Raw genomic sequence first — 25,456 nt, forward strand, 5'->3', positions numbered from 1 at the left:
CTCCCTGACCGCACGTCAGCGCACCCCCTGCGTGCACGGCTGCGCCCCCCACAGCCGCTCCCCGGCGGCAGGCCGCCCCCCCCGCCCCCCCCCCCGCTCTTCGGGGCCACTTCGGGGGGAGCCGGGGAGAAACCAATGATCTCACTCACTGGCTTCTCTCTGGTTTTCGCTAGTCTGTCTTTCTCTACCGAGTGCTGAGCGGAGGCTTCCATCTCGGCAGGGAAAACACACTCACACTCACACACACTCACACACACACACACACACACCGCCGCGCCCAGCCAGCCCCGGGACGACGCACGCGCCGAGCCGCCGCCGTGAAGACTGGCCGCGACGACCGAGCGGCTTCCGCGTTCGGCAGCGCGGCCCGGCAGCCGCCCCAGAGCCCGGGGGCCGACCAACTCCGCCCGCAGGGCTCTGCTCGGCTCCGCTCCAGACCGAGCGCGGGGGCCCCCCCCACCACCGGAGAGCGGACTCGGGAAGGGAGCTCGGCAGTGGGACGAGCCACCGCGGAGGAAGCCCCCGCCCGCCCCTGCACGGAGCCAGGGCCGCCACGCTCACGGCGGTGCGGGGGGCAGGAAGGGCGTGGGCAGCAAGGACGGGGCCGCGGACGTCCCTTCCTCCCGGACGCCCCCTGCTTCGTCTGTGTGGGACAGACGGACAGACGGACGGACAGACGAGGAGCTGCGGACTCACTCTTCCCGCCTCCCCGACCCCGCGTCGCAGCCCGGCCGGCACACCTCCGGGAGACTCGGACCGCAGGCTGCGCCGAGGACCCCGACGAAACGGGGTCCACGCGGGAAGCCCCGACTCGGCGGGGGCGGAGCGCGGAGTGAAAGGCACGGCGTCAGCAAGTTCACACATCCAAGGCAGCTCAACTCCAGGACCTGGTAATCTGGGGAGATGTTCATGTCCCTTGAGATTTTACTTATTTACTTATCTTTAGAGGAAGGAGAAGGGAGGGAGGAAGAGAGGGAGAGAGACACTGATCAGCTGCCTCTTTTTCGCGTGCTGGGCCGGGGACAGGACTCCAAACCCAGGCAGCGCCCTGACCGGGAATCGAACCGGTAACCTTGGATTTGTGGGAGGACACCCAACCCGCAGAGCCACACTGGTCAGAGCACTGACTCGGGGGAATTTTTAGCAATGAAGTAACATCCACCAACTTCCCGTTACAACCAGTTCCCACGTGTGACGAGGTCCCACTCAGGAGACACGAGAAGGGAGACCGGGACTTAGGACTGCAGGTCCGTGAGCGGTGGTCTCGCCGGGGCGTCGATGGAGTTGGTCGAGTCGATCAGCTTGCGGTCAGCCGGCCGTGACACCTGTCGTCCTGCTCGAAGTCACAGCCCATCAGCAGCATTAGGTCAGGACCTGCTGTTCTTGAAGTTTCTGTCCCTCTCCTCCACCCTCAGTATTTGTAAGATACCAGGTCCACCCCCATCGCTGCTTCCTGAACACCCCCCCCCCACCATGTGCCGGGGACGTCACGGAACAATCTCCAAAACCTGCCGGAGGAACACTGCTGTCTGCCTCTGATAAACAACCGAGGAAACACAGCCCCAGTCCACAGAAACCCTCGGTGCTGTCATCCCCTGGTCATTCGTTTTCACTTCCCCCACGTGTGACTCTCCATGTTCCTTCCGGCACTAAACGTTTTCAGCTTTACACATGAAACTCACATAACTGTATTAACCGGTGTCACCCCACAAAAATCTAATGAATGAAGTTACTGAACTTAAGTAACTCGCTTTCAACTTCAGTTTTCAACACCAGAGGAGGAACTGGCCCCGCCGGTCCTTGCCGCCCGTGACCCAGGCGACGGGCGGGCAGCAGGTCACCGACTCTGTGGCACCTCCTTCCCGCGCGGCAGACGGCAGCCACTCTGACGCCCTCCCGCGGAGCGCGGCCGCGGCACGGACCCTCCACGGCGGCCAGCAGAGCCGGCACCACTGTGGCGACAGGCGAGCTGCATCGCTCAAGCTCTGCGAACACCGGTAATCCAAGTAAACAGTCTCCCACTCTCTTCTGAACGAGTCTTCGTCACGCATCCGCCCCATCCGTGCTCACGGCTACTAGGCTAACAAGGACCCTGTCGTGCCCATCAGGAGGATCCCAGAATGGGCACAGCAGCTTTATTCACAACCGTCAAAAACCCATTACACCCCCGGCTGGTGGGGCTCGGTGGATGGAGCGCTGGCCTGCGCATCAAAAGGTGGACGGTTCGATTCCCAGTCAGGGCGCATGCCTGGGTTGAGGGCTGCGGTCCCAGTAGGGGGTGCTTGAGGGGCAACCATGCATTAATGTTTCCCTCTCTCCCTTCCACTCTCCCTCTTTAAAAATAAATAAATAAAATCTTTAAAACAAAAAACAATTCCAGTCCTGGCTGGTGTGGCTCAGTGGGTTGGGCATCATCCTGCAAACCCGAAGATCACCAGTTCAATCCCCAGTCAGGGCACCCGCCTGAGTAGCAGGTCAGGTCCCCAGGTGGACACATGGGAGAGGCAGCCTAGAGAAACACACACCGACGTCACTCTCCCTCTCTTTCTCCCTGGCGCCCCCTCTGACAGTAAATACAATCTTAAAGACAAACGAACACTCACAGCCCACACGGTTCACTCACAGGAGGACGAACCACCCGCAGGGTTCGTGTGACGGGGGCCGCCCAGCAGCCCCAGCAGCGAGCACAGACCCCTGCCGCCCGCATCCCCGAGGGCCCTCAGAAGCAGCCCGAAGCACAAGAAGCGAGACGCAGAACACAGTGCGACACCCCCCCCCCCCCGCCCCGTGTGACCTGCACTCACACGCCGACCTGAGACAGCTCAGCGGGGAAGGAAGTCTCTTCCACCAACGGGCCAGGCTCCTGCACCTCCGCCTGCAACAGAACCAGCACGGCCCCGACTCACACGCCCGTCGAAAACTTACTCAGAATGAACCAAAGGTGCAAAAGAGCTAGATCGGTAAAACTCTTAGAAGAAAGTGCAGGTGTAATGAATATTTGTGACCTTGGGTTAGGGAAGGGACTCTTAAACGTGAGACCAAAAACACAGCATTTTTTTAAACTGGACTTCATCAAAACTGAAAACGTTTGTGCTTCACAAGACACCACTAAGGAAATGAAAGGACGAGCCAGAGAACGAAGAAAAATGTGCTAATTCACGTGTCTCATAGGGGACTTGTATCCCAAACACAGTAAAAACTCCTGCAGTTCACGAACAAAACAACAGCCCAGAGAAAGAACGGGGGAATGACCCGAACAGGCACTTCTCCAGAGGCAACGTGCGGAAAGAGGGCTGACGAGCAAGTGAAACGCTGGCCAACACCACGGGCCACCACGGACACGCAAACCAAACCCCGTGGGGTGCCACTGCCCACCCGCCAGGACGGCTGCGACAGACAGGCAGGCAGGCAGCACGTGCCGGCGGGGAGCTGGCAAACAGGAGCCCTCCCCCGGCCCCCCGCTGCAAGGAGGGTCAGGGAAGGACGGAGGCAGCGTCCCAGGACGCCGAGCAGCCCCACCCCCAGGCGCGCGCCCCGCAGAGATGGAGACACGCAGCCACGCCAGCCCTCACAGCGGCACCGCCCAGAGCGGCCACGGGCCAGAGGCAGCTCCGAGGTCTGCACGACAGTGAGCGGGTCGGCCAGATGCGGCCCCGACGCTCAGGGGGGTGTCGTCGGGCCACAGAAAGGGAACACTGCACGCTACGAGCACGGACCTCACACGCACTGCGCCGAGTGCAGGAGCCCGTCACGGAGGACCACGCACCGTGTGGTCCCGTCACACGGAACGTCCAGAGCAGGTGAGTCCACAGGGACAGAAAGCAGGGGCCGGGGGCGGCAGGGGTGGGTGCGGAGTTTCCCTTAGAGGCGGTACAATGCGCCGGCATTAGACGGTAGTGGTGCCTGCACGACTCTGAGTATGTTAGAAGTGAGCCCTGGCCGGTGTGGCTCAGTGCACTGGGGGCCGGCCTGTGAGCCAAAGGCTCTCGGGGTCAATCCCCGGTCGGGCACAGGCCTGGGTTGGGGGCCAGGGCCCCGGTTGGGGTGCGTGAGAGGCAACCGACCAGTGTATCTCTTGCATAATGATGTTTCCCTCCCTCCCTTCCCTTCTCTCTAAAAATAAATAAATAAAATCTTTAAAAACAAATAAAAACCACCCAACTGTGCCCTTGAAAAGAACACTGAGTTTACGACAGGCACAACTGGCCTGTGGTGCGTGTCCCAGCCACGCCTGCCACTCCGGGGAGGGCCACCCCCGGGCAGGGCAGAGGGGCCACCCCAGAGCCCGCCCAGCCCAGGACTCTCCCCCGAGTTCCTCTCACCGGCGCCCTCACGGGGCCCTGGGACCGAGTACCCCAGGACGGGAAGGCTTGTTCAACAGGGCCCTTACTTATTTCTCAACACACTGACCTTGAAAACCCTCAAAAACGAATGCACGCCAGGATTTAGGAAAAAACCTAGCGGACATCCTGAGGCCAGTAGAACCCTAGTTGAAACCATTTTCATCAAAGTTCGTAACAAAACCTCCCGGAGCCAAAGAGCGAATGACCCTGACCCCACGGTTCGCGGCCCTTTCCACAGCGACCCTCTCTCACCCACCACTCCTCCGAGCTCCTGCTGTGCGTGGCGACGAGCTCTGTGTTTCCGCACAGGGAATTTCTACCAAAATTACATGCACCTCCTGGACCTGACCCTGTGCTGGACACCCGAGGCTGAAAGGAATGCCAGCGGGCAGCCCCCCCCCCCCCGGCCAGACAGGAGGGAGGGACGAGCACTCCCCACAGCAACCGCGGCCCGTCCGCCCGCAGCTCCGGGCCTCGACGCCGGGCAAGGGTGCGGCTCCTGAACTGGAGACAGGGCCACGCAAGCTGTCCCCACAGACGCACTCAGGCCCCTCCCAGGCCCCGGATGGAGGGCGGCCCCGCCTGGGACCAGCAGGGGCCCCTGCCTCGCGCCTCTGGCTGCCCAAGGCCCACGTGCAAGGCCCTCAGGCCGCCACCCTGGCCAAGGCAGAAACAGTGGTTTACTAAGTGCTCGTGAGTGTGAGGAACCTAGTTTGGTTTTTGGTTCCTTTAAAGGGGCTTGTAAGGCTGTTTGAGGAGCAGAAACAGTTTCAACATGGTGAAGGGCTTCACCCCTTGAAATGCCACTCGTCTGACCATCAACAGTCAGCGTCCAGACTGGACACCAAACTGTCTGCACGAAGTGGTGTGTCGTACTGTCCACCTGAGCCAGCCTGCGAGTTTCTGGGGACTGGTTTTTTTTTAATTGTTTTAATCATTGTTCAAGTACAGTTTCCTGTCCTTTACCCCCATCCCAGCCCACCCACCCCTCCCTCCACACCTCCCTCCCGTTTCCACCCCCCCCAGTTCTTGTCCATGTGTCCTTTATACTTGTTCCTGCAAACCCTTCCCCTTTTCCCCTGAAATTCCCTCCCCTCTCCCCTCTGGTCACTGTCAGCCTGTCCTCTATTTCAGTGTCTTTGGTTACATTTTGCCTGTTTCTTTGTTTTGTTGATGAGGTCCCAGTTAAAGGTGAGATCACATGGTGTTTGTCCTTCACCGCCCGGCTTACTTCACTGAGTATAATGCTCTCCAGCTCCATCCATGCTGTTGCAAAGAGAAGGAGCTCCTGCTTTCTTTCTGTCTGGGGACTGGTTTTAAACAGTAAAGAGACGAACCTTCTGTGCCCGGCAATGTTTCGGTGACACAACGGTGCCAGCATCGAGGAAACAGGACATGAGGACGTGGACACGGAGCAGAGGGGGGTCCTCCCGGCCGGTGTCTCCAGTGCGCGCGGTGACTCAGTGGTGAAGAGGGGGGGGCTGGCTCCCAGCAGACTCACTCGCTCAGCCTCCCCGTGCGCAGGAAGTGCGTCCTCTTCCCACCGGATGGCCAGAGTGGAGACCCACTGACCCCGGCAACGGATGGGGTTCTCCGCAGTCAACCCAACTGCGTCGACGGCCGGCCGAGGTTCGACACTGCGGAACAGGGCGCCCGGCACCTGCACGCGGCCACCGCGGCCCCCGCCCCGTCCTCCAGTGAAAATGAGACGCTCGCCTCAGGCATTACCCAGGGCAAAGGCCACCCTTTCCGGGACGGTCTCTGCAGCACCCGCACCCAGCTCCTCACCTGGGTGTGCTCGGCAGGGAGCTGCCCCGCCCTCTGGCTGCTGCCCAGGTGGCCCCTGCGGGGCTGGGCTGGAGGCGAGGTGCGAGCCGGCCGCACGGGGAACCGGGGCCGCCCCAACGCAGACAAGCACGCCCTCCTTTTCCCCACGTGCAGCTGGACACCAAAAAGCGCAGGAGCCGTTTCAGCACCCTCATGAACACTGGTCCCGGAGTGACTCTGACGGGCAACTGGCGGGTCCCAGACAGACCCACACCGTGCGTGTGTCCCCTCCGAGCCACCGTCTGGCTGCGCAGGCAGGGCAGTGCCCTGGGCGTGACTCTGGCCACACGAGGACTGGTGAGTGACTGCCCCTGCCCTCCTCCAGGCCCCCCTGCTGCTGCGGCCATCTGAGGTCCCCCGAGGGCCCCACCTCCCCCAGCGCAGACGAGCTCACAGCCTCACCTGCCCAACACACAACGCCCCAGCCTGGGGAGAGAGCAGGGAGGCAGCCGTGGCTTCCCCGTCAGAACAAGTCTCTCGGGCCCACGCGCACCGCAGCAGAAGCCACAGCCCATGGGGCCGAGCCCTCTCGCCGACCCAGAGCGTGTGCTGCGGGTGCTGGGGGCAGAGGAGGCCCAGCAGACAGACGATCTGACCTGAACCCCCGACCCGCACCCCAAAGCCTTGTCCACTGCTACCTCCCCAGCATGCGCCTGCCGTCATCCGCACACCCCCCCCACCCCCTAGCCCTGCGCCCACACAGGCAGCCCCCCCAGAACTGCAGGCAGGGGCTGCTCTGAGCAGGAGACCGAGCACTGGCCCTGACGTGCCCCCGGGAAACGGGCGGTGGAAGGCCCAGGCTGGGTGGGAGGCTTCCCAAAGGCCCGTGGTGAGAGCAAGGTGCACGACGGTGACCGGGAGGGCCGCCTGGGCACAGAGGGCAGCTGCCAGGCTGCCAGGACGCGACTGCGAGACCGGCTGGCAGACGCGGGTCTGGTGCGGGACGGCGACGTGACCGCCGGATCGCTCACAGCAGACGCAGCTGGGGAGCCGGGTCCGGAGTGGACCGAGGGGGTGGTCCCCACGGAAGTATCCTGGGCCAACAGGACAGGAACGATCTGTCAAAAACCAAATCTGTCCACGCAGGAGAACACGAGGAACACGGCGAGACGGCAGGGGCTGAGCAGGAAGCGGCCTCTTCCTCCCCCAGACAGACTGCGGGGGGGGGGGGGAGCGAATGAGGCGGCGTCCAGCCCCGCGCCACGTGCAGACTCTGCTCTGGCTCTCAAAGCGCAACCGGCGGCAAGCCACAACAGGAAGAGGAAACCTGCTCCGGGCCACTCTCTGTGCAAGAGGCTCCTGCCGCTGCTTCCGACGTCATGACGTCACGACGTCGTCACCGCCACGGGTTTAGGGAAAGCCCCGCTTTCCCCGCGGGGCGCGGGGCACCACCTACCAGCGAGAAGACAGGCATCTACGAGACCCCCAAACCACCCTCCTCGGGGGAAGGGAGGCCGAGACGACGGTCGGACGACCGACCGCGGAAGCAGGAGGCCGAGGCAGCGGCTCGATCCCCGCCTCCCCTCCCCGTCGTGGGGCGGGAGCGCCCGTGCAGGGGTGCGGTAGGAGCCGGCACCCAGTAACCTGACACCGACGGTGGCCAGGTGCACCAACACCGATTGCGAGAGTCAGAGTGCCAGCGAGAGTCAGTCGAGAGTGTCGACGTAGGAAAACCTTCAGCCGCTCCAGACGAGGGCGGTGACACCGGTCACCCACTACTCCCTGGCACCGGGCCGAGACGCGTCCGAAAGCGGAGTTTCCTCCCACAAACACCCGAACCGGGGAGGCCAACTCCCAATCGCTGCAGGTGCGTGAAAACCGGCCCCGCGGCCCAGGCCACGGGCTGCGAGTCCGCGGGGCGCGCGGCCGGCACTCCTTCCGGGTCACTCGGCAGTTCCAGGAGCCGGTGCGGTGCGCGCACACGCTCCGCGGGGCGGGCGGGGCGCGCGAGCTCGGCCCTCGGCGGAACAGGCGTCCACCGGCATCCGTCCACCGGCATCCGAGCGGGAACCCCGTCCGGCGGCACTTCCGACCCCACCCGACCCCCGTGAGGGTCTGCCGCCCCGCGCTCCCTGCTCACCGTTTCCCTGCGGACCCCCTTTCGCCCCCTTCCAGCACGGGGCTGGAGAAGACTTCCAGAGAAGCTGAAGACAAGATGCACTTCTCCGCACCAGGCTTTACTTTTAAAAACACTTGGAGTCCATTTTCTGGAACACATCTTTCTCAGATAATAAATGTAGCATTTTAAGCATCATTAAACTTGCAATACAATCAACAAGAATTGTGTGGGAGGGAAAGAAAAACCTTAAGAAAAGGGATGTGGGCGGAGCTGCAAAGTGGACGATAATTGAGAATGGGGTGGGTTTTTAAAGACTTTTTTCTTAATATTAAGTGAAGCTTTATTTACATTACAAACCAACTGTTACAAAAATGTTACTGAAAAGAAAAACTACAAAATCTGATCAACTAATAATCTAGCAGCACTCAAAATGTTACCACTCGAAAGGGACAATGAGTAATTCTACATTCTCTACAGGCAAGTTTTCTAAATAATCCATGGCAAAATGGACAATCAAGGATTATCAATCTTTCAAGGAAAATCATTAGTAGGAAAAGTTCCAAGGTAAACAAAAAAATGGACCTCAGAGGAAACAGACAAGTCAGGAAAATGAAGACTAAAAAACTCTCATCAGCACCCTCAGACAGAGAAGAAATGCCAGGCACCCCCCCACCTCATCTTTTTAGTAGTAGTAGTATTTACTTTCAGAGAGAGGAAAAGGGAGGAGAAAGACAGAGAGAAACAACAATATGTGATTGTCTCTGGTGTGCCCCCTACTGGGGACCTGGCCCACAACCCAGGCATGTGCCCTGACTGGGAATCGAACCAGCTCCCAGGCCGGTGCTCAATCCACTGAGCCGCACCACCAAGAGGAAGGTGTTTCAGCCCTCGAATTCCACACTCAAACTGCCATACAATGAGGGCACAATGAGACACTCAGTTAATATCGTGGAAAGATTACCACTCTTGACCCCTATGTGGGGGGAAATGTTATATATACGAACATACATGTGTGCGTGTTAATGCATGTATAACATAGATGTATACAGATTCCCACCCTCCCCCCAGAAAAACTCTAGAAAATCATCAAAACAAGAATCCACGGAAGAGTGATGTGAGCGTAAGAAACAGTGGCGGCCGAATGTGGCGGAAGCCGGGAGGGAAGCTGGGAGAAAGACCCACCGGTCAGTACTGACACCAGACACTCCTGCCCAAGGCCCAGGACAGGCCCCTCCCGCCTGGTCCAGCCACTTGTCTGTCTGTCTGTCTGTTCTTACTTTTCAGTTACAGTTCACATTCAGTATGACTTTGCAGTATTTCCAGGTGACCAGTCACCTGGTTTTACAGTGAGTAACAGTCACAGATCCGTAATTATGAAAATGCTATTTACCAGTTTCCAATTCTTCCCGCCGACTTGGATAAAAAAGGGAGGACTGCGTCACAGTCCAAGAGTGCAGGGGAAGGGCCGTCGAGGAGCAGGTAGAAAGGACCCATGGACAAAGATGGGGGGGCGGGGGACTGAATGAGGGAGGTGCGGGTGGTTAGGGTGGGCAGAGAAATGGGGGGAAAATAGCAAGATCTGCAGCTGAACAACAATTTTTAGAAACACATAAATGCTCTAAGCTTTGACAACATACATTGGTAACTCCCCTTAATAACCCTTAAATGAAGATGAACAGAAAATGACACAGGCCCGAGGTGGGTGGCTCAGGGGGTCAGAGAGCCGTCCCGATGCACCGAGGCTGCGCGGTCAATCCCCGGTCAAGGCGCACCCACACGCGGAGCAACCACCGAACACAGTCAGCGGAGCAGCAAATCGATGTTTCTCTCTCCCCACCTCTCTAAAAAAAACAGTAAGAAATGTTTTTAATGATGGACAAATGTAAAGAAAACTAAGTGACTTTATACACAACTTAACGTTAACAAACCAGAAACTACTGGAAAGATGGGTGGTGTTTCCAGGAGACACCGATGATAAAACGCGCCGGAGGAGGAAGGAAACCCAACAGAAGACTAACCCAGGAAAGGAGACCGGAACGTGTCTAGGACCACCCCCAGCAAAAGGCGCTGTATTTAGGTAGTTTCATAAACCAACACTATAAAGTTTCACTCAGTAAAATAATCTTGAACACGTAACTGGAAGCTTTAGAATATTTCATAAAACCCTATCATAACTCTGACACCAAAATACCCCAAAGATAACACACAGAAGTTAAAATCACAGACTCCTCAGCTGAGAATATAAGTTAAAAATTAGTAAATAAAGCATGAACACGAGAGGTCCCACCGTTCCACGGGAGAATAATGTGCCAGGGTAAGTGGGCTTTATTCTGGGCACACAGGCAAGAGTCCACAGCACTGCGTGTATCGATACAGAAGTGGAAATCAATAGTCCAGCAAAGGCAAAAATCACAATACTCGACATACGAAATAATCCTATTTTAATGTGAGCTTCTCATAACATTTTGAAATAATTAATAAAAATATACTTTTTTGACATTAAACATTGTTTAACCCAATAAAAAAACTCCATTTTCAACTTTAATGTCCAGACGAGGCTCTAAAACAAGAAGAAAGTCAAGAGTCTGTAGTACAACCGGGAGGAGGAGACTTTCACTCGCCACAGCAGACCCGCGTGCGCTGCTACAATTCATTCAATCACAAGCACACTGTGTTTTCACAACTGTTAAAACTACTTAAAATAAAACCGTGCCGGCCCCACGTCAGGTCGGAGACTCACTGACGCACACCTGGGGTGAGCGGCGACCCTGACTCACAAAGCGCCAGGGACGGACTTGGCCCCTCTGGGGCTGTGCCCCACACACCACTCCACTCCAGAGGTCAAAGTTAAGGGACCCTACTCAAGACGTGTCTGGAGAGGAATTTTTAAAGAAGAACCAATGATGCAGTGGAAGCAAAAAATCATTAATCCTCCGCAGAGAATCTTAAGAAATCAGGTACGTTCTGGCAGCAGCCCCGTCCACCGCCAGCCGGGGAGCCAGAGGCGCCGGGACGCACGAGGGCCTCGGGACACGCTGCCCGGCGAGCAGAGCGCACCACGGCCGTCCCACTTGGGAACACGCAGAGGTCTCACTGCCGCTCCTTGCAGCCACTTTTTTTATCATGATAAGGCATGTATTAGACAAAGTTTGTAATTTCCACACTTCTAATGTGGGCCACGGAGACTTAAGTTGCTAGAACTGAGATGAAAGAGGAGACGTCTCCGCGGATCGTGAAGAAGTCAGCGTGGGCCCGGAGAGCGCTGTGAGCAACTGTGCGCCAGCAGACGCGGTGACCAGATTAGGCAGACAGGCTCCTGGAAAGACAGAAGCTCCCCAGACCAGCCCATGAAAACACAGAGAATGAGAAAAGATCTGTAAGCGCAGAGACTGAATTATTCAGTAGCAACCCAAACACCAGCCACAGAACACAGAGCCCGGATGGCTGCCCAGGTGAGGGCCACCAAGCCCGTAAAGAGCGGACACTGGCTTTGAGAGTTACTACAGACTCTCCCGGAAACAGAAGACAGAACGCTTCCTCACTCATTCTATGAGGCCAGCATCACCCTGATACCAAAAGCAGACAAAGACGCCCAAGGAAAAAACTGCAGACCGTTATTTCTTACAAGCATAGATGCAAAAACCCTCAACGAAGTACCAGCAAACCAGACCCAGCAACACGGAAAAGGAGCTGTGTTCCGCGGTCCCGACTCTGGCGGGACCTGTCCCGGAGGGCAAGGTCGGTCCGACACACAGGAACCCGTCAATGTCAGCATCGCAGCGGGAGGGGAAGAAACAAAAGCCACGGGGCTGCCTCCGTGGACGCCAAAAAAGCCGCTAACAGAAGCACCCAGCAGGTTAAGTCGGAACAGAGGGGACCCCCTGAGCCTGGTCAGCAGGACCCGAGAGACCCACAGCTCATGGCGTGCTCCGTGGTGGAGGAAGGGGCCTCTCCCCAGGCCGGGACGACACCCGAATGCCCACCCCACTGCACACGGCAGCCCGGGACGGTCGGGCGACAGGAAGAAGTACACGGCATCCAAACTGGAGAGAGAGGAGCGAGACCATCTCTACCGAGGAGATGTAATCTTCCACGTAAACATCCTAAGGAACCCACTAAAAACACTACCAGGATAAATGAGTTCAGCAACTTTTCATACGAGACCAATATAAAAAGGTAACTGTATTTGTGCACATTTGCAACGAACAATCCAAAAGTGAGATTAAGAAAACAATTCCATTAAAAACACACCCCCCACCTCAGGAGGGATTTAACAAAATGGATGTAGCTCTTTCACTTTGCATTGTAAAGGCAATTAATGCAACCTGATCGGACAATCAGTTAAAACAGTAAACTTTGTCACAGAAATTTTACCACAATAAAACAGTAAAAACATTTGAGTTAAACTCTGAAAACATTTTTTAAAATATTTATTTTTAGAGCAAGGGGAAGGGAAGGAGAAAGAGAGGGAGAGAAACATCAGTGTGTGGTTGTCTCTGGTGCTCCCCCTACTGGGGACCTGGCTCACAACCCAGGCCTGTGCCCTGACTGGGAATCGAACCTGCAACCCTCTGGTTCACAGGCCAACACTCAGCCCACTAAGCCACACCAGCCAGGGCTAAGAACCACAAACATGTCTGAACAAGTATGCAAGGTAGAGAAAGAAATGAAGACACCGGAAGGGCAATCTCGTGAAGAGGGCCACACTCCCCACAGCCACTGCTGAGCGGAGTGAGGGGGGCAACCCCCCTACCCCCAGCAGCTTCTTGACAGACACTGACAAGCTGATCCCGAAACTCACATGGAACTCAAGGAACCCAGGACAGCCAAAACCAGCCTGAAAAGGAGCAGGGCTGGAGGACTCAAAACCTGCAAGGCGACAGAAGTCAGGACCGCGGCACTGGCGTGAGGAGACGCAGACGCCGACGGGACAGCTGCCTGCGCGCACGTGGCCCACCGACGCGGCAAGGACCCGAGACCGACCCACGGGGAAAGGGCCGCCGTCTCTCCAACAGGTGGTGCTGGACAGCAGAACACCCGCGAGCAGAGGCGGGGACGCGGCTCCCTCTCTCACAGGCACAGGCTCCGCCACCTTGGGTTTGGTGATGCAGTCTTACACGTGACAACAGAAGCCACGAAGGAAGTCTAGCTGGACTTCACCAAAATTTGAAAAATGTTTGCTTCAAAGGAAACCATCAAGAAAGCAAAACAACAATGGCCAGAACAGGAGAAAACATTTGCAAATCATACATCTGACGAAGGACTTGTATCCAGAATGTATGAAGGATCTCAGAACTCCACAACAAAAAGACAACACAAAAAAAATGAACAAAGGAACTGAACAGGCGTTTCTACAACGATATTCAAATAACCAATAAACACAAGAAAAGATGCTCAATATCCTCAGCCTTTAAGGAGAAGCAAATCAAAACCACAACTCTGGTAACTGCAGCGGTTTCTCCGCAGCACCGACCAGAGCACAAAGACAAACAGCGACAAACGGTAGCAAGTGCCAGCGGGGCGGTGGAGGAACCGGAGCCCTTAGACCTGGGTGGGCGTGTCCAGCGGCGTGAGCCCCCCCTGCCCCAGGCAGGGCCCGAGAAGCATGAAAACGTCCGCACAGACACCCACACGTCAGCGTCCACAGCAGCATCGGTCACGACGGCCACGAAGCGGAGACCGCCCAGAGGCCCGCCGGCGGACAGAGACGCGCCGAGTGCGCCCCGGCCGCCCAGCAGAACGCCACTCGGCAGGAGAGGTCGTGAGATGCAGACAGACGCGCCCCTGAAAACACGTGACGTGAAAAGAACCCAAGCAGGAAAGAGCACAGACCACACGATTCCACTACGGGAAGTGTGCAGGACGCGCAAATGCGTGATAAAAGTAGACGAGGGGCTGCTCAGAGCTGGGGGGGGGGGCGGGGGCAGGGGGTGGTGGTGAAAGGGGGCGGGGCTTCTCTGCGCGGGGCGAGAGGTCCTGGAATTGAACTGAGTGGGGGAGACCAGCGCACCGCTCGGTGCACCAGAGCCCCGGGTTACGCGGTGTAAACAGGCAAATCACGTACAAAGCCACCACCAAGGGGGAAAAAAGAGAAAAGAAATCATCTGGTAACTGGTTGAAAATGGCAAAGAAACCTTTCCTTTCCACTAAAATAAACAAACCCAGTTGTGTAATTCGATTTACCTTACGCTCATATTGCTGAGACACAACTGGTTTTTGCTCAATAGCCCTCTTAACCTATTATTTCACAAGGATTCTCAAGCTTCATAAACACAAACCTTGCTTTTTGAAAAAACAATCAAATATTTGTAAGAGAAAACATACCCAGGCTTATCACTCTGGTTACGGGACACCGCAGCGACGCCTGCTGTTGTGACAAGCACTCCTCGCGCGAACACTGCAGCGCAAATGCCTCCCGCACGGCCACCCACCGGTGCGACCGGACACGCGGCGCTCCCGGTGACCGCCCCGCCTGGGGCAGCGGCCCGCCCGCCCGCCCGCCCGCCCGAGTCCCCACTCACCGGGGAGGTGCACGGGGAAAGGTACGTGGCTTGTTAGTCTACATAAAGACGTCCAACCGGCTTCAAACACCGAGTGTCCGAGAAGAAACGAACCCGTCTGTGACAGAGCTGCAACACTGCTTTTTAAGAATTGCTGCACACCCATTACGGACGACATCAGCATCTTCCTCAATGGTGAAGAATCAACACACATGCTACTTCAAGTTAAAAATAATGTGCAGGTTGAAAAAACAAAGTCAGGCCCTGGCTGGCGTAGTTCAGTGGATTGAGTGTGGGCTGCGAACCAAAGCATCGCAGGTTCGATTCCCAGTCAGGGCACGTGCCTGGGTTGCAGGCCACGGCCCCCAGCAACCGCACATTGATGTTTCTCTCTCTCTTTCTCCCTCCCTTCCCTCTCTAAAAATAAATAAATGAAATCTTAAAAAAAAAAAAAAACTCAGGCCCCGATTTAAACTTTTTAAACCAATGACAGAAATTCAATGGTTTCAACTCAGTCCTTCCCCCAGAACGGAGGCAAAGCGCAGCCTCAGGGTGCAGTCCGGGGTTGGGGGAGCCCACTGATCCCCACGTCTCACTTCTGCCATCTGTGTTTTTAGGGCGAGGGCCAGGGAAGTCCTCACTCTGCCCTGCCCTTGCAACTAGCGAGTTCTTCCTGCACACCCGACGCTGCGGCGTGGACACAACCAGCTGCCGCCACTTGCAGGAAGATGAAGTTCCTACAGGCAGTCCCGAACACCCAAGGCGACAGACGTCTGTCTCCACACTGTGCGTGCCCACAGCACATCGCATCGCCCCCCGCCCCGGAGGGACCCCCCCCAGGAAGCGCTGTGCGGACACCGTTCCTCTGCTTCCAGAACAGCCTGCCCCCCCCGCCGCACTTCAGCATCACGCAGTCACTACGGGAAAGCTCGTGCTCCCTTCCTCCCTCTTCCTCCTCCTCCGCACGGGCGGCGTTTCTAACCAGCAACCGTGAGGACAGAAACAGCAGCGCATCCAACCCGAAGGCAACACAGGGAAACCTGGTCGCCCTCTCCTCTGCTGAGCTCACCTTTCCGCAGCGCCTGGCATGTCCCTGAAAAACACCTGAGCGAACGGATGACAGAGGAGAGCGGACCAGAAACTCAACGTCACTCTACACAGTGGGACGAGCAACGCCAGGAAACCGGGGCTAACTGCGCGGGAGGCAGGGGCGAGGAGGCAAGGGCGAGGGGGCGGGGAACTGTCTGCCGCGCCGGGACCTCCGAGGGCCCGAACGTGGTGGACGGACCCAGGACTGCCTCCCAGCGAGCCTGCAGGAGAAGCGGCTAAGGCCCCAGACGCCCTCCGGCCACCCACCCCCACCTCGCAGCCCCCTCCCCTCCTTTACCCCGCCTTCCCAGAGAGCAGGCCCCCGGCTCGCCCTGCCCTGCTCCCCACCACCCAGGCAGGAGAGAAGCCCCTCTCTGGGGAAACCGACGAGCCCCAAGGACCCACTTTGGCAACCTCTGGTAGCAGCCCCTCGGGTTGGCCAGGTCCCCACCCTATTTCCAAAGGTGGGACGCGGCATTTACAGTCTGCCCGGGCGGAGGGTCTCCCTCCAGCCCACTCGTGAGTACGGAGGGCAGCCGGTCTTCACCAGATGCCCGGCCAGCAGCGTCCGGAACCAGAGATGGAGACCGAAGCAGAAAGCGGGAGCAAAAGGACTCGGGAGCAACAGAGACAACACGGGAAACACAGAAAACGCCCACAGAACACGCGTGTGTGTGTCACAAACCGCAGAGGGGCCACAGACAGGAAGACGCGCGGCGGAAGCGCGGCGTCTTCCCGGGAGAAACACCGCGAACGGGCGCACTCGGAGAGGAAGCCCGCGGCGGCGGCAGCGGCAGGAATGACAACTCTACGTGAGGACAAGGTGAAGGTGAAGGTGAAGGTGAAGGTGAAGGTGAAGGTGAGGGTGAAGGTGAAGGTGAGGGCCTCTCCCGGAAAAATCAGGACGAAGGACGGGCGGGTGGGAAACGTAGGAGGAAAGGGAGCTCGCAGGACACGCCGGAAGCTCCGACGCCGGACCAGCAGGAGGCCGCGGAGGCCGGAATGGGGGACTCAGAGAAGGGCTCCGGTGGGGCGGCACGGGGACCTGCCGGGGGTCCGAGGGCCCACGCGGGGCACCGGGGGTGCAGGGAAGGGCCCGACGCTCCCCGGAAGCAGACACGCCAGCGCTCCCGGGGGCGCAGCCGGCGCGGGCTTCTGCTACCGGACTACCGGACGCGCAGGGCAGGGCGGGCGGCCCCGGCGCGACGCTTTCCAACTTCGGAGGGAAAACCGGTTCTAACCTGGAATCCAACACCCAGGCAAACCGTCCCTCCAGGGGGAGGGGAGAGGCATTTCAGCCCCCGGCAGACCCCCTGCACCCACAGGAGGGAGGCAGGCGCCGGGAAGGGGGCGGAGCAGTGGGGGCGGGAGCAAGGCGTGCCCAGCAGGGAAGGGGGGGGGGCTCCGACGCCGAAGGCTCTGCGAGGGGTGGGAGGCGGCGATCACTCGATCACTCGAGGGGTCCGACTGTGCGGGGGGAGTTCCACCTAAAACCAGGCCAAGTTCTCGGCTGCACGCTGGCATCCGGGCTAGAGGACAGTAACGAACTCATGCCACTGAAAACAAATTCCCCGTCTTTCCGAGGGCACGGAATTGACTGTATCCTCCGTGGCGCGGCCGGTGGATACCCACCCAGGGACAACATCAGCAATGAACGTCGCTTTAGGCAAAAGTCATTACGTAAAATTACATACTTTTAATATGTGCGCTTCATATCGTCAAGACATCTGTGATTTTACACCTAAGGAAAGTATTTTTTCCTCTCAATCCATTTTCATTTAAGTGAGCTTCTCACACACACTTAAGATAACTTTTTTAAGGATTTTATTTATTTTTAGAGAAGGGAAGGGGCGGAGGAAAGGAGGAGAAACATCAGTATGTGGTTGCCTCTCACGCGCCCCCTGCTGGGGACCTGGCCTGCAACCCAGGCATGTGTCCTGACTGGGAATTGAACCTGTGACCTTTTGGTCCACCAGCCGCCACTCAGTCCCCTGAGCCCCATCAGCCAGGGCACATCTAAGACAACTTTAGATTGTGGGGGGAGGGGAATGGGCGGAGCTAGAAGAGGGTACAGGGTGATAAATGGTAATGGGAAAAATACAATGAAAAATAATGTATTAAAAGATAATTTTAACATACTGTGACACACTCTGGAACATTCTAAGAATCTCCGAATCAAACTTAAACTCGGGACAGGGACTAAATGGTGTTATGTCATGGGGATTAGGGTGATATGAATACAGGCTTGTTTTTTTGTTTTGTTTTTTTTAATTCTTTCAAAATTTCCTTTTGTTTTATCCCCTTTTGATTAAAATAAAGCTCAAAAATCCATTTTTGGATTCTTCTAGCAAGACCCTTATTTATTAGTCTGAAAAGACACTCTTTGCCTCTTTACCAAGAACAGCATTCAACAGCCCAGCCGCACTTAATATAGTTTGAGATTAACAGTCTCGTCACCGGCATGGCACCGCGTCAGCAGGCGGAAGGGACTTCCGAGGACGCCCGGGGCTGCAGCAGAAGGCGGGGCAGAGACAGAGGCAAAGGCAGCTCCACCCCCAGGAGGTGAGGCTCCACCTGCGAGCACCTGTGCCTTCACGTCCTGAAGAGCAGCTCACCGCACACACCCAGCTTTTCAGGTCATGCGCACAGTGCTGCCCGCGCCAGCTCTGCGTTTCACAGACGCCGCCACTGGCTTCCCTGTCTGACCGCCGACGAGGGGGTTCAAGAGAGCGAGGGGAAGCCCGAGTGGCACCGCCGGGCAGTCTCCGAGGTCGAGCCTCAGGCCACGCTCTCCCCACCCCACCTGTGTGCACTTCACGTGGCGCGCCCTCATTTTTAGGATGCAATCCCAGTATTTCCCTACAATTTAGATCTCATTATTCCAAAGAACTGCTCCTGAAATCCGTTACTTAAAAAAAGCATCCCCGAGCCCTCACCAGTGTGGCTCAGCTGGCTGGGCGTCGCCCCAGGTACGGAAAGGTCACTAGGTCGACTCTTGGCCGGGACACAGGCCTGGGCTGTGGGCTCCACCCCACCGGGGTGCGGGTCCACGGGTCAAGGTTTCCCTCCCTGTCTTTCTCCTTCCCTTCCCCTCTCTCTAAAAATAAGTAAGTAGAATCTTCTTTTTTAAGTGTCCCATGTTATGCAAACATCCTAGCTGGAGAAACCACCAAGATTAAGGCGTATCTTGAGACGTGAGCACCATCTGTGAAGCCTGAACTTACTAACGCGGCAGTCACCCACTCACACCTAGTGCTGAGTCGCCCACACCGACGGAGCCAGGAATTCTCGTCCGGGGAGAACTCTGAGAAGGTGCTGTCGCAACCGTAACAGGAAAGATCACGAAGGAGGAAATGGAACAGCCGGCTGGGAAGGTTAATTCTCCTCCTGACAGAGGAAGTGCGTCTGGGTGAGAGGGGAGGCCCGGGACTGGGAATCCGGCGTCCCTGTGCCCAGGCCAGCTTGGGGTGGGGGGGTGCCCCCTCCCCCGGGGCCCCCAGCCACGCTGCAGGCCACTGGACAGAGCAGAGGGCCGAACAGCAGCCGTGTCCAAATGCCACACTAGCTGTGCCATTCAAGTCGTGTTATGTATCTCACACGCGCAAAAGCATTTTATGTAACGGAGATGAGAGAACAAGTTCGCCTCGTTGCTGGTGTCCACATTCGTCCACTCATTGAAATCCCAGTGTTTCGTGTGCTCTGCTTCGAACAGTATCAAACTTGCATTAAAAAGTAGCTTGAAATACACGTATAAGCAGAGTGTTCCTAACTTTTAAGTAAGGCCTGTGGTCTAATACAGGAAACTAATCAAACTATCATAAACACAACGGAGGGAAAATCAAAGACGAAAGCCTACGGAGAAGCTAGGCTGACTCTGGCCCCAAGCACCCACCGTGAAAGTAAGAAAACGAGGGCCAGAAGCACCTTCTCGTAAAACGTAAAAACTTTATTACCCACTTACTCCAGACTTCCCCAGAGATTTCCCAGTAAGTCTCAAAATCTGAGCTAAATGGGCTACTTTTCAATTAAGCTTCGAGAATGCCACATAATTCTCACTAGACAACCAGCAAGCCCGGAGGGTGGGGAGGGGTGCGGGACAGGACTTGAGGTGTCCGAGGATCCGAGCGCCACCCAGAGGGCGGCCCCCAAACACCCAGCCGCCCACAGAGGCCCGCGTGCGAGTGTCCTCAGCAGGAGTCGTGGGGGCCTCGGGACACCCCACAAACAGTTCTGTCGGAAAGACCAGGGCGCACCTTCCGATCAGGCGCCATGCACTCCGGGCGGCAGGCGGCGAGGGCCATACCCAGCGCGCCGTGACAGACGCACTGCCGCCACGTGCCGCCACCACTGCTCCCACAGTGCGTGTGTCTCACTGAGATGCCGCCCGAGGTTTAAGGCCAGTCTTCATCTCTGTGGCTTAAAAGTTCACACTGCTATGCAAATTGAGTTCTTAAAATACTATATTTCTTTCTGTAATTCCCAGAGAGCCAACACACAATTTTGAGAAAACTTCCGTCTGAACAGCACACAGCTCCAGTTTAGATTTGGAGAGGTCAAACCTCCTAAAAATAAGACCCCACACATGCTGGAGCCCACCGGTCCACAGAGCGGCCGAGGGGCTGCCCCAGCTTCTGGGCCAAGCCCTGTCCAGCAGGGCGGGGCTCGCAGGCCAAAGGCCAGCGGCCCCTCCGCTCACTCCTCTCCGTCGCGCTTCCACGCACAGCCCGGGGCGGAGGCGAGCCTGACTGCGGACCTCTGCGTCCGTCCGTCCGTCTGTCTGTGCGAGGGCACACGCTCGGAGAGGAACGGCAAGCACAGCCCCCACAGGCTCAGAGTAACGGGCACCGAAGACCTCGCTTTCACACCGACTGCAAGGCCAGTGACCGATTCAGTCGCAGATGAGCTCATTGACCGAGGACCCCAGAAGCGAACGCCCGCTCTCACGTGCACTGCGTGCACCAGAACCGCGGTCCCCGCTGCAGGGAAGCCGCAGGCCGCCCTCCCAGGCACCCTGGCAACACCTGGGAGCAAAACCCAGAAGCCCTCTCCAGCATACGGCCACTTAAATCTTAATATGGAAACAAAACGCCAGTCCCAGTGGCCACTTCCGCGGAGCAGGAGGCCTCGCCGCAGAAAACACACGGGTTTGTTTCCTCGGGTAAATAAAGGTCAGCCCTGCCGGCCGAAGGGCAGAAACGACTGGTTCCGGCCGCAGCCCCAGCCCAATGGCACGAACGGCCCAGGGCCAGGAGGTTCGCAGGTGTGGCCTGAGCGCCGGCAGCACCAGTCTCGCCGGCTTCAGGTGCGTGAGGGCCCTGACAGGGCGCCCACGCCGGGGGCGGGGGGGGGCCGAAGGCTTTCCCTCTACCCTGCCTTCCAGGATCTGGTGGTCGTTACAAGGCTCAACCCAACCTGTGCCCTAGTCAAGCTTCTCAGGGCAGGTGGTCAACGACTACGGCACTTGAGACCCTTGAACGAAGTGGAGACGGCACGCAGAGATCGGATGGATCAAGTTTTTAAACGGCTTCCACGTAGAGGCAATTCCAACCACCCCCCCCCCCAAATATCACAAGGATCTGGCGCAACCACAAAGAAAAAAATCAATTTGCTCTTGTAGAGTGTACTCAAAATAGGGCTGTTAACCTTAAAACTCCCTGGGCGGTGCTACGGTGCAGGGGACGCAGACTGGCTGTCACCTAGGAGACGCGCCCAGGCTGGGGGGCCCACGGGCGGCGCGGGAGGCGGCTGGGAAAGCGCAGCGGCTGCCCCCGCAAGCCAGCGGAGTGTGTGCGGGGCGGCCCTGGGCGCCGATTCCGGACCCCGCGCGGGGAGCGGGGGGCGGGGGCGGATATCCCAGGCAAGGCTGCAGGAAATGATATCCAGACTCGAAGGGTGGGTCTAGGAAGCAGCAGGGGCGATGGCCTGGTGGGGGGGGGGGGTGGTGACGAAGGATGTGGCTCCTGGGGGCAGGATGAGGGGGCGGGACGGCCGAACGCGGATGTGCGAAGGCCGAAAAGCGCAGGGAGGGACCGCGAGCCGCGAAGGGACCGCAGCGGCCAGAGAAAAACCGGGCGGCGGGTGGAAGGAAGCATGAGGGAGGGCGGCGCGGAGGAGGAGGCAGGGTGGGGAGGAAGCCGGGCCGGCCGGGGCCGGGGGGCTGCGGGGCTGGGGGTCAGGCGCGCGTGCACTTACCCCACTCGAGGAACTCGGCCACGTACTTGTCGCGGCGCAGGGCCGAGTGGCTGCACTCGGTGTACAGGCAGATGAGCACGTCGAGCAGCGTCTCCACGCTCAGGGCGCTCTCGTTGCGCCAGGGCCCGTCCAGGAGCAGCTGCTCCAGCTTCTTGAGCCGCACCTTGGCCGACATGGTGCCGCGCGGCCCGCTCCCCACGCGCCCGCCTCTCGCCGCCCGCTCGGCCAGTCCGTCAGGGCGAGCCCTCGGGGACCCGGCGGCCGCGAGCCTTGGCAGCACCTCGTCGCCGCCCCGTCCGCGTCGTCGCGCCCCGGCCTAGGCCGACATCTTGAGCTCGGTCCCGGCGGCGCAGCGTCTGGGGCGCCGGGCCCCGCGGGTCCATGGACCGGTCTCCTCCCCTCGGCGCCGCCGCCCTCCAAGCCGGACGCGGCCCGCCCCGCCTGCTCGCCTCAGCCCCGCCCGCGGCCGCGCCCTCCTCGCCGCCGCCGCCCTGGACAGAAGCGGACCCGAGCGCTGCGCGAGCCCGACCGGCGCCCCAGCTCCGACCCCAGTCCCGACCCGGCGGCCCAGCCCCGCGGCCCGCAGCCAACCAGGGCGCGGCCAGCGCGGGTGCAGCCAACCACCGCGGGGCCGGCCGTCGCCGCGCTGACCTCAGCGCGCCGCCCCGCCCCTGCGTCCCGGCTCCTGGCTCCCGGCGGGATCGGACCTCGCCGCTCGCCGTAGGGAGGCCGGGATGCTGGGAAGGCGGGGGCGGGGCCGGGAGGGGCGGGGCGCGCGAGGAGCCAGTGCGCCGCCGAGATTGCGGCGCCGGCGCCTGCGCGGAGGGGGTCCGGGCGGCGTGCACGGCCCTTCGCGGACCTGCTCTCTGGGTGCGGGAGCCGGCCCGGCACCGGCTCTGGGTTCCAGGGCAGCACGAGGCTCGGAGCAGTCCCGGACGTCCTGGGGCTTCGGGGCCGCCCCGCAGTCGCAGCTCTGTGGCGGGATTTAACCGGGGTTCTTGCGAGCCCGGAGCGGCCTTTGGGAACGTGGACCCACCTTGGACTGGAAGGACGCGGACTGAGGCCGGGACCGGGCGGGGCTGCGGGAGAGGCGGCAGCCCGGCGTCCGGTGAATTCGCGGTGCCCGCCTCAACGGCCTCTTCCAGTCCCAGTGTCCACCTTCGGTCTCCCGCGAACACAGATGTCGCAGAGTGGCAGTTTGGAAAGAAGCGGCCGGCTGTTTGTCCGCACCCTGGGTTTGCCCAGCGCGAGTCGCTGGTGGTACTGAGGTCGTTGGCTCATTTGGGCGGCGGGGCCGGAGGGTGACGGAGACTACCCGCACCCAGACAGACCCGTAGCATCCGGAGAGAAGGGGCGCTTCGGACTCGTGGGGAGGTCACCGAGGCCATGGATTCGTGAGGGCGGGAGCGAGGGTGCAAGGCTGCGGGAACCCTGACCGGGGAGGGGAAGGAGCTTCAGCAGCAGGGGCAGGGCGGCAGCGTGGAGCAGGTGGGGGCGCAGATAAAGGGTTGGCGGAGAACTAAAGGAGCCTGTAGCAAAACTAACCCACGGAGTCGGGAGCCAGAAGAATGGCTTCCTCCGTGGATGTATGGATGGAAAGGGCCCGGAGGGAGCTCGGAGCTACTGGAAGTTGATTTGGGTGGCGGTTACGCAGGGGCGCAGACACGTAAGTCTCCAAAGTGTGCGCTGAAGAGCGGTGCATATCACCGTTACTATCACACCTCAATTTCTTGAAAACCAGCAAAAACAATCCCTGGTAGTAGAGGGCAGAGTAGCGGTTTCTTGGGGGAGGGACTATGAACTGGAAGGGGCGTGAGGGAGCCTTCTGCGTCCTGATCAGACGAACACAGCTTGTTGCATGGGTCTGTAGATAAATAAACCAATCAAACCGTGCTCAATATGTGTGCACTTTACTGTGTGTGTGTAAGACCTCGAAAGGGGGAGACGAAAAGGAAAAGGCTGACGTCTGAACTTGTCTGGAATGGCCCCCGTTTTTGTCTTTGACCCCACGAGAGTGTAATGACGTCCTTTGTCCCCACAACGTCCCCACTAGGGCCGTGCATCCTCTCACCTGCCGACCTAACAGGCTCCGCCCCACGCTGCCCTCTGCCTGGTCCTCACCCTCTTCCGTCTCTGACTCCAGTCTCAGCAGCCTCCGTGCTGCGCCTCAACTATTCCTGTGCCCCCCTGCCTGGGGGCCTTTGCACTTGCCAAGCCCTCCCCCTTAGACGTCCCTCCCCCTTAGATGTCCCTCCCCAGCTGCCCTTTCTTGGCCCAATCCAGATCCGTCCAGGGCAGCCTTGCATAACTCCCTGGACCAGATCAGGCCCAGTCCCCCCTGCAGCTGTCCTTAGTTCTCTGCAGAGCAGGTACCTGTGGGTTTGGAAGCGAAATCTTTCTGTGCCTCCGTTTCCGAGCTAGGCTTCAGGTGAAGGCCAGCACACCCCACACACTGGGCACCAGCACGACCACGTTACCAGGCCCACTCTCTTCCTCTCACCCCTTATTCCAGGTCTGGGGCGGGCTCCCGGGTATCGCCCTTGACAGTCTACATGCGGTGACCTGACAGCTCATTTGAGAGTCCGCATCTGTTGTCTCTTGAGACTCCAATGTGGCGTCCTGGTGCATTTTACAACATAGACACTGGACAGAGGTCGCTGTTCCTTGGCTGGGCAGTCCTCGTGTCTGTCCACCTGACACCCCTCCTCCTCCCCCACACCCTGTGAGTCTCTGATCGTGGAGTCCCAGAGGAGCCGCCGTGCAGGGTGGACATGTCCCCGAGGGCCAGCTGCTCCGTTCTCCAAACCCTGATCAGGTGTCATCGTGTGACCGTAGCCAGGCCAATCAGAGAACTTCTTCAGGGTGTTTTACACCAAAATGAGGAAAGAGGCTGTCTTGTCTTTTCCTTTGCACCAGAGGCAGGTAAACTTCTTCCGCAAGGGCTCAAGTCCTAGCACGACTGCTTCCATCAGGGGACAGTGGTGCCTCTGACGCTTTGAAGTGGTGGGGGCCCCTGCCCACGGGCCAGTTCTGGGTTCCCTGTGCTGCCTTGGACACTGGTCCCAGGTGTCAGAGGGAACTTGAGTCAGCTCTACGCCTGGGGGCCTCCTGGGGGGCCGGGTGAGGAGCCCCGGACTCCCTGTGGCACTCAGTGGTTTTTCTGTTGGGAAAAGGGGAAGAGCCCACTGATGACCACAAGCCCAGAAAGAACTCGGGTCCTCTGGTCCCTCTGGGTCTTCCCACCAAGGCTACAAAAAAAAAAAAAAAAAGTGCGGCTGAGGAGCCGGCAGAGGAGGAGGGCCGTGGCTGACGACCTACAGGGGACTTTCCCCCTTGCCCACCCCCACCCCCCACCTCATCTGAAGAGTGCTTCTGTGCCCAGGTCTCAGGCTGCAAGTCGGTGCCCTGCCCAGGTGTGGTCATCCACAGCCATGAGGAGCCGGTGG

The 25,456-nt window shown here is 58.8% G+C and overlaps 1 protein-coding gene across 1 annotated transcript in view; it reads right to left on the reverse strand.

Annotated features, from left to right (window-relative positions):
* Positions 1 to 22,601, reverse strand: part of CDC42BPB (CDC42 binding protein kinase beta) — a 63,285-nt gene extending 40,684 nt beyond the window's left edge. The window contains 1 exon segment of the mRNA XM_045821987.1: positions 22,011 to 22,601. Within this exon segment, the coding sequence (XP_045677943.1) occupies positions 22,011 to 22,185 (175 nt within the window). The 5' untranslated portion in view covers positions 22,186 to 22,601.
* Positions 22,602 to 25,456: the final 2,855 nt, after the last annotated feature.

Source organism: Phyllostomus hastatus, unplaced genomic scaffold (genome assembly GCF_019186645.2).
Source record: "Phyllostomus hastatus isolate PE091 unplaced genomic scaffold, TTU_PhHast_1.1 phas_scaffold_501, whole genome shotgun sequence".
Classification (NCBI taxonomy): Eukaryota; Metazoa; Chordata; class Mammalia; order Chiroptera; family Phyllostomidae; genus Phyllostomus; species Phyllostomus hastatus.